Below are 9,972 nucleotides of genomic sequence, written 5' to 3' on the forward strand. Positions count from 1 at the left end.
ACAGGAGGATGCAGGTTTGACTGGATTAAAAACTGAATCTTTGTGCCTGTGTAAATCAACCAAAAAAAGCAACATTACAGCTATTCTCAGGGAAAAGACTACATTGTTTTTAATGGCAGATTTACATGGTGAGGATTCAAATGGAAATAAAACAGAATAAAACAATAATATAGTTCCATAGATTTTTAATACTATACAATAATAATAATAATAATAATAATTATAATAATAATAAACCTTAAGAGATGAAGAACACAGTAATACATGACTTGATTTGTAATTGTTCCCATTTTCAGGGCAACTGCACCAGTATATTGTTTCATTCAACTTTGTCTGCTACAAGATGCAAAAGAATAAAACTCTCCATCACCCACAACATAAACATGAGTTCTAATGTTAAAAGTATAGAATTATGTCAGTATTCTTTGTTGTGTTGTACAGACATGTGTCAAAATAGCGTGTTTATTGCTGGCAGCTGATGGATGCAGCTGATGGATGCAGCTGATGGATGCAGCAGGGAGTGAATCTGGGATTTTCCAGTTATGGAGCAGCTTGTCATCAGCTCCTCTATAAAAAGAAAGGCTTGCTGCTGATTGGTGTGTGTCGGATCAGTTTGTAATAAATCTGGGTTTCATAAATAACATTTCCTTGACAAAGAAAAACAAAAACCAACATGCAAAACTAAAATGTCAAGCTGTCCCTTAACAGAGCACAGGTCGACTCTCTCATCTGCTCAAAGTAGAACCTTTGCTCCCTTTAAAAAAACAAAAGTCATGAAGATGCTCTGGTAATGATTAATAATCATGTTAATGACAGTACAGTTTGATGGATGTTATCTATGAGTACTTAATTATTCCATACTATCATTTACAGTGTGTTGTGACTTTAAAAAAGGAAGGAAAGAACATTTTTCAGCATATTTTTTTCTTTGATATTTTTTGTCTTTACATGGCGTACTTTTGGGTCCATTCTTTTGCTAGTTTGTTGTATCTGAAGAGAGGAAAGAAGAGAGAGAGAGATGAATCATCCTTACTGAGAACACACCATCAACATGACTGTATGGGTGTGTGTGTGTGTACTCACTTGTCTTTGTCGTTCTTATAGATGTGTGCTATGTCTGGAACTAAGGGGTCGTCTGGGTTTGGATCACAGAGCAATGAACATATGGACAATAAAACTGCAAATAAAGAGAAAATCAAACTTTAGATTACATCTAGACAAAGACTGTTTGAAATGTTCATTCATGTTTTAAATCAGCAGCACTGAATTATGACTTGTGTTGTAGGAACATTACATCATTTTGGATTGAAAAAAAAAGACAATGTAGAGAGTGATTTTTAAATATACAGACATGAATCAGATCAGTTTTCTATTTACAGCGTCACATTTCAGATCTTCAGAATAAAATGTTCTCTTGTGTGAGTTTCACATGAGCCTTTAAATGACAGTATTATATATAAACTTGACAGTCAATGAACAACAGGTGCATTTTAATACATAGAACATATCAAACAGAATGCAGTTACCTTTAGACACTGTTAGTGCAGGAGACCACTGTGACCGTAGAATATCCAAACAGATACTCCCGTTGCTGTTTATATTTGGGTGATAAATCTTTGTTGTAAATGCTACCTGTAGAATCAATGACACATGTTATTCATGCAGGTCTGTGATCCTGCATTCAATCTGACTTTAAATACATGTGTAAAAGAGAACAACAGCACAACAAAGAGTCACAGTCATTTTAGATACTGTTGATTAAACATCAGGGTCCATTCCACAGTGTGACAGGACAAAGCTTTTCTTACCTTTGGTGGCTTGAAGGGGTAGTCAGTGGGGAAGTGGATAGTGAGAAAGAAGACTCCACCTTGATAAGGACTGTCACCCTGACATCAACACATGGGAGACATTTTTATTTCATTTCAATCTAAATGATTTTAAACTTAATTGAGGCTATGTTCTTATACAGCTAACATTTAACATTCAATAACTTCTTTCTCAAAGTCTCCAAGTACTGTACTGAAAAATCTGTGTTTGGTGCAGAAACTCAAGTATTTGTAAATTGAATACAACCACATTAAAACCAGCACTGGTTTCACATAGAAATAGGACAATGTTTCATTTTTTCTGATGTTTTCTGATGATGTCACTGAGATCTCAATAGTCCAAAGCTCCAGTGTTTGGTGAACAATTACAGTCCTGATAGGTGCTGGCAGTGTTTGTCTAATGAGAGGATAACATGATACTCACCGGACCCATGATGGTGGCCTGCCAGTGAAACACTAGATACACAAGAAGAGACAGAAGACAGTCACAGATAATGTTCATCAATCACTCACTGATGATCAGCTTTCTATATGTTCTGACTTCATGAGGGAAACTTAGTCAAGATACACTTCATCTTTCAAATGTTTCATTATTGACTCTCCACTAAACTCCTAGCTGAGCACGCTTTTTGGGTTTGGTGTCCCAAACCTCAAACTTCTCCCTTGTTCACTCAGTCACTACTCCACACAGACAGAGACACTCAGTATTAACAATATAATGAGCACTAAATGGAGAGAACACAGTTAACAGGAAAACCTACAAATGGTCAGAAAGCTATAGTTTTCACACTGTCCTAGTGAAAGTAACTATTCTACTGTAGAAGTCTGCTGGATTCACTGGCACACTATTCCAATAAGTACACAGTATATAAGTATACAGTATATAAGTATACAGTATATTCCAATATGGACTGTATGTGTAACACCCTATACTGGGGTCTTGCATATACTTTATCTGTGTGTGTGTGTGTGTGTGTGTGTGTGTGTGTGTGTGTGTGTGTGTGTGTGTGTGTGTGTGTGTGTGTACTCACAGTCATCACCCACTGGTCCAGCAGAACACTGAGCAGGAGGGTCTCTCTGCAAGTCTTGCAGCTCCTACTCAACACAGCACAGATACAGAAATGACTTATTGAACCAACAGCTGCTGATGAACAATAACACTCTTATTTCACATCATTTAAGTCTAACTTTATACACTACATGGACGTTTGTTTTTCTCATGTTGACTGATGAAGTTAAAATGTCATTTCCTGTTTTCTCCAAAACTAAAGTTCCACTAAGTAGCTTTCAACTGCATCTCATGGTCTTCCTCAGTGAATGGAGTTATCATTTGTTTTTGTTTCGTTTTTAAGCTCTTTTAAAAAATGTTTTAGGTCACTACCTTCTCTCTTCCTCTCACTGATGTTACTGCTGCCATAACAACATCATTTTGTTTTTGGTGTGCTGTATAGATTTAAAGTACCTGCACAGTATTTATGTTAAAGGAATATTCCACTAATTTAGTTAGTAATCCACCTCCTTAAAACTGATGATATCCCGACTTTTCATCTCTAGTGTGTCAAGCAGCAAAAACACTGACTCCTACATTTCCTATGATGCAATAACTTGTGTTGCTCAGACTCTGCCTGCCTGGTGAACACAGACTCCTTCCAAACACCACACCTCTAACTTGTAGTGCAATGTGGAGTGTGTATGTGTGTTTCTACACTATCTATGTACATGTGTATTCATATGTGCACATTTGTTTTTATCTGTTTATTTGTTTTTGCTTGGGATTTATTCCTTTGTTTTTATTTGATTTTATCACCTGGTTCCATCTCTATAATATATTTTATTTCTTTGATCAACCTCAGTGCTGTAATAGAATTAAGTTATTATTATTATTGAAGACACAAGCAGGTTATTGTCAGGTTATAAATGTAAACTATAATCATTAACTTAATGGTTCATGTTCATTTATAAAGTCAGCAGTTAAACACTGACAGCTTCAGTGCACATTGATTTGGGTGTGGTGGATACAATATCCTGGTTAAGTGTCATCACTTTTCACCCTCCCACTGCACTCATTAGCTGCCATGTATCTTTTATGCTTCAATAGCAAATCACTAATCCCGAGAGGCCTCCACTTCCCAGATCCTCCCCTCTCTTCCTGCAGGTTTCCTGGATGGAAAGGAGTGGCAGGAGAGAGAGGAAGAGCCAGCCATCTAAAACAGCAAACACTGGCTGTCATTGAGTTCATACAGATGAGCTAAATCACATCATAATATTCTATTTCCTGCTTGTTAATACAAAGTGTGAACATGATGAGGAGCTGTGGTCGTTCATAATGTGTACACACTTTGATTTTTATCATGTATTCTAGTAAGGCCATTAGCTGTGAGAGCCCTGACAGAGCTATAATAACAATACACAAGCATTGAGCAGTGTGTTGTGAAGTGACTTCCTTGGTTACTGTAATACTACAAGCACAGGTAGAACACGGCTGTTATTGTTTAATCTGACACGTTAGAGAGAAGCGACACACTGTAGTTACTAAGCTACCTGCGCTATGTGTCAGCGAGCTAACACCAAACTTTGGAGTTGTCACTGGCTGTCGTGTCTGCTCTGGGTAGTGTCAACAAACTATTTATTTCCAGAGACGTTACAAAGTTGGGCAGAAGTTGTTTTAACGCTGGGATAGCACTGAAAGCGTTGTTAAAAAATCTTTAGTGGATATAAACTCCAACGTTAGCCTCTGCTGGGCCAGTTAGCTTCCATTAGCTGTTAGCCCTCGCTAGCTAGTCAAACTTACCTTCTGTATTCTTTTCAAAGCCATGTCGACTGATGCTGTTTGCTCCTCAGCTCACGTCAGCTCGCTCTTTATTTCACCTTATTGCTGGAGAAGTCAATGACTGGAGTTAATTCCCTGAGTACTTCGACAGCCGGGGAAGTGTTTGTGTTTTTATAAAACCTCTTTTGTTTCCGCTTTCTTCTGTTTACGGTCGCTACTCCGAAAGGGATCATGGGAAATGTAGTTCCAATAGCTCTGTTCGTGATTCGTTTGAACGTTTCTGTTGATTCTGGTTTCAAAATGCTCACCTTTTTTAAACATTTAACATACAGGTTAGGTATATGGGATGTGTCAACTTCAATTTTTTTTAAAAGTCAGCTTATAGCTATTGGTTTAAAGATTGAGAAATTATCCACAGTGATTTGTTATGATAGCCTATATTATCATGTCTTAGTAAAACTTAGCTATGTTACATGCCTATTTTATTGTTGGTGTCAGAAAAATTCGGAAGAAAGTGAATTTTGGTGAATATATATATATATATATATATATAGATAGATAGATAGATAGATAGATAGATAGACAGACAGACAGACAGACAGACATACAGATAGACAGACAGATAAAAAAATATTTAACAGATTAGACTTGTTGTTGAAGACATTATACACCAGCTGAAATCTGTTTTTCCCAAATGACTTGAATGCAGCATTAAATGACTACATCTAGCCTACCACATACAGCCTACTGTACATGACATGCTTTGTTTTTGATTGTTGGTATTTTCCAAGCATCCAATAGTTGATATTCTGTGACTCTTGACATTACAGTATCACTGCTGCAAATCACAGGTTGATTTCAGATGAAATTTGCACTGATTAGCTCTACAAAGAGAATGCAACTTTGACCGTAAGAGGCAAACTCAATGTTCACACATATCAAACACTGGGACTGTCTATACTACTGCAATGTTGCCTGTCTCCCAACAGGTGGTGCTGTTGACACAGATTAAAATTGTTTCCAAAAAAAAGGGAGAATTTGACGAACTCATCAGCATTAGGACCCAGAAGTGTTCCAGACAAAAAAGATGTGTGATACTCGCTAAAAACAAACAAAAATAAATCAGAATCAGATCAGAATACACAAACATCCAGCCATCTAGGTAGAAACCTCCCTGCACAGTTCTCATCATTTGATCTGATGAAGCCCACACAGACAGAGGGAGAACATGTACATACAGAGAGCAGGCCTTGTGTAATCCTGTTATGATTATTAGATAACATACAGTATTTTGTGCTGAGAATGTGTGCTGGGTTTTTTTTAATGCTGTATCAAAAGTGAAGTGCTAAAACTTTACATGAGTGTTTGTAATGCTAGAAAATAGTTGAATGAGAATGTTGGTAGTTTGATTATATTATCTTAACTCAAGATCTGTTTAAGAGCTTTTTCCAGAACTTCCAAGTGAATCTCACCATCAAGGAAACAGCGTTGACTGGGAAGAGTTCAAAGGTCATCAACCAAGAGTCAATTAAAGAAGAACACTTAGCCTACATCCAAAGACAAAGACCCACTAACAGGTTAATCCAACCATGGCTATGACTGAAGTTCATACTTTCTACTGAGTATGACAACTGAGCAAACTCCTTCTGCTAGCAAAGATTGTGTGATATGTTTGAAAGCTCCATAAAAAACCTGATGATAACGATCCTAACATTGCCAAATGCAGAGAAACGTGTCCATGTCTTTATCGCTTCAGGACTGGACTACAGGGATTCCTGGAAGCTGCATCCAGAAGCTCCATCACATTGAGAACAACGCTGTCAGGATCCTGATGAGAGTGCAAACACAAACATATAACACCAACTCTGTTTTCATTGCACTACTCCTGTCACTTTCAGGATTGTTTAAAAAGTTCTGCTACTCACATAACAAACATACACCATGGGGTTGAGTAGGTTATGGGTTAGGGTTAGGTTAGGTCTATGTTATTAATACTGTCGCACTTTGAGTTTCACTATGAATGAAAAATGTAGCACAAATTAAATGGTAAATGGACTGTACTTATATTGAACTTTTCTAGTCTTTTGACCACTCAAAGTGCTTTTACACTACATGTCACATTCACATGTTCATGCACATTCATACACAGGTGGTGCAGCCATCGGGAGAAATTTGGGGTTAAGTATCTTGCCCAAAAACACATGTGAACTGGAGGAGCCTGGAATCGAACCCGGTAATATTATTATTGAATATCCAGGAGGGCCAGTTTGAGTTATGCATCCATATCAGACACCAAAACACTGCACAGTGGTTTGTTTAACTACCAGACAAACTTTTAAACCTCTGCAAAGTTACCAGAGCTACATTTCTTCCTCCTTCTTGGCACAAGGTAAAACGTTACAGAATAATTTCCCAGAATGAGCATTTGCATCTGATTAGTCAATGTGACACCTTGGTGGAGAGAAAGTTGAGCCAGGTTCACTTTTGTGGTCTGTAGACAGTGTGTTTGATGCAGCTTCTCTGCCAGTTGGCACCCACACTGTGTGGATACTATGATTTCTCTGAAACAAATAACAACAGGGTTTTTAAAAAAGCTGTGCTTAATGTTGTTCTGAACACGATGTAAAACCAAAGCATCTTTTGTTAGTCTCTTCCTGCCAGGTGAACAGAACACCCTCTGCACTGGTTTGTAAAGCAGGTTCTTTGTTAGTCTAAACTGAGAGGACATTATCAGGACTGTATACCTGATTTGATGAAAGTCATCCAAAGGACATAATACTGTGTGCACTACTACTGTTTCACAAGCTGGATGAGGACTACTTACATGTAAAATTAGTAGAATGATGCTTTAACCCTGTACAAAGTTAACATAATGCTACAACACAGTAGTGAAATGAAGTGTTTGATGGACTATAAACTTAGTTCATCAGTGACTTCTAGGCAAGGCAAGGCAGCTTTATTTATATAGCACATTTCTTACACAATGGCAACTCAATGTGCTTTACATAAAACAAACATTTAATAGTAAGAATTGAAACAAAAAACATCAAAATATGCAATTTGAGAAATAAAAAGAGATCCCAAATATTAAAACATACAATTAAACCCCCCCCCCCCCCCCCCACCCCACTAATAGTAGTAAACATATTTTAAAAAATATATAAAAACAAAGTGCAGAAAAATAGGAAGAATAGAGCATTAAATATAAGGTTATAGCATAAAATAATGATTTGCTTTACAATCATTAAAAGGGCATAGAGTGCAAATAAAGAATTAAGTGCTTTTTTAAAAAAAAGCTCAATCGTAAGCACAGGAGAAGAGAAGTGTTTTTAACCTGGATTTAAAAATGTATTTTATGTAATTCTAATGACATATGAGATCTCAGCTCCTCTTACACTTACATACTTGACTTGCTACTTACATTTTAATATTTTACTATATTCCTATTGAGTTTCTTCATACAGTATAACAGTTGTTTTGTGTGTGAAGATATGTTGTCTGCTTCTTCAAACATTTTCATTGCCAATCAGTGAACAATGAATCATTGGTTGTTCATTTTTATGACTGCACTCTGTTCCTTGTTCTTAGTCTCTGCTATTGTCTCACACATGGAATATCCATCTTGAGAATGTTTGACAGACTATGAAAACATCATAGCAAGTGAAATGAACCTATATTGATAATAAAAATATGAATATATCATTTTAAAGTCTAGACCTCCAGCTCTGACTTTTATAATAGAGACAGAAATAATGTGAAAAGTTAGAACAGCAACACTGTCATTTCTACATTATGTAAGGCCTACAGAATAAACATTCATCATGTTGTTATGAACAAATCAGAACTTCATGTCACTGGAATCAGTCTGTTTACTGATCCCAGTATCTGTGTTTATGGAACTTTGGCCCAATTAGAGTGATAGCACGAACTTTCCAACAGATAAGTGTAATTGTCAGTTCAATTAGGGAATTGTGGGAAATAAGGAAAAGGAGGTTGTATATCTCAGGATGAAAGATTTTTCAGGATCATCAAATATGTTTCACATGCATTCAACTGGTTGGCTGAGTTTGTTACTGGTAGTAATGTTATCAAAACTCCAAAATCCTACTATTAATTATTATATCACTGATGATTGTAATGTAAGAGGAGGTTGTTGTTTCTAGTGATTTATAATTATAGCATCATGCATCACAGTATATATAAGCCCTGTAACCTACAGATTTTTCCCTCACAAAATTTAATTCCAATATAGAAAGGAGAGTGACACATAAGACTTATTTAAGAAACTTTGACAGATTGTTGGTGGTTACAATAGAAAATCTTGGTATCCAATTTCATTATAAACCAAATACAGCGTGGTGTGTTTTCCCTTTTGCATTGACACACACTGAAACTCATATACCCCAAACAACTTTTATTTATTCTGATTGGCAACGCTGCTGTCAAGTGGAACTCTTGTAACTCCATATTTGAACTCTCATTAAACTCATATATTTAGTTTCAGACAGTGACCATCATTTTTAACATCAAGACAATGGGCCAAGGTAAAAAAAAAAGTTTTTAAAGTGCACACATTTTTTTCCCATCATTAGGGGCCCTTTCTGCTCAAGGGCCCTGTTTGGTAGATCTGGCCATGGGTGTGTTATTATATTGTATTTCACCTACACTTTGCCCATCATGTGAAAAGGTCACACATATAAAATTACTGTATCATGAATTAAAAATAAGACAAGTATATATAATAATATTCTAATATGTTAGGAAATACATGTAGAATCTAAATACTGTATACTAAGCTCACTGTTAAGTATATTCCAGTAGACTCAGAGTTGTTATAAGTTGCTGTAGAGATAAAGATAACACAGGGCCAGAAATACAAAGGTGAACTAATGCTCAGGAGATATTTTCCTCCTCAGCGGATGAAGGTAAATATTAACTTGCATGAAGGCGCATGTATCTCACTGCTAAAATGAACTTTGACAGGTAAAGTTCTGTGTTGAGGTTCAATATTTTCTTTTCTTTTTCCATTGAACTTGGCCAGCATGGTGCTGATGTGAAACTAGAAACAGTTGTCTTTAAGCCAATATTATAGATTGGGAAGTGAGTATACAGTATCAGTTTATATACAAAGGCACTATTCTATAGACATAAAGGGCCTTCTGTGTGGGGAACAAAGTTGTCAAATTTCAGTGTGGATGAAAACAAAAACGCTGCATCAGCACTATCTTTTCAGGGGACCCATTGTTCATTAGGATCCCGGCCCAAAATCCCTTTTGGGATTCCACTGCCATTTGAGGCCCAATATCCCATAGATGATCCGGTGACTTCTAGAGCCACACTGCTCAGTCAACTGCTACTACTTCCACCAACCAACAA

The 9,972-nt window shown here is 36.6% G+C and overlaps 1 protein-coding gene across 1 annotated transcript; it reads right to left on the bottom strand.

The window, feature by feature from the left end:
- Positions 1-168: 168 nt before the first annotated feature.
- ube2d1b (ubiquitin-conjugating enzyme E2D 1b) lies at positions 169-4,785 on the bottom strand. The gene is made up of 7 exons (XM_053340966.1): positions 4,618-4,785; positions 2,858-2,921; positions 2,251-2,282; positions 1,809-1,886; positions 1,527-1,632; positions 1,084-1,177; positions 169-990 (listed from the first exon to the last, which is right to left on the bottom strand). The coding sequence occupies exons 1-7, from the start codon at positions 4,639-4,641 to the stop codon at positions 945-947; spliced, it is 444 nt and encodes a 147-aa protein (XP_053196941.1). The 5' UTR covers positions 4,642-4,785; the 3' UTR covers positions 169-944.
- Positions 4,786-9,972: the final 5,187 nt, after the last annotated feature.

Source organism: Scomber japonicus, chromosome 20 (assembly GCF_027409825.1).
Source record: "Scomber japonicus isolate fScoJap1 chromosome 20, fScoJap1.pri, whole genome shotgun sequence".
Taxonomy (NCBI): Eukaryota; Metazoa; Chordata; class Actinopteri; order Scombriformes; family Scombridae; genus Scomber; species Scomber japonicus.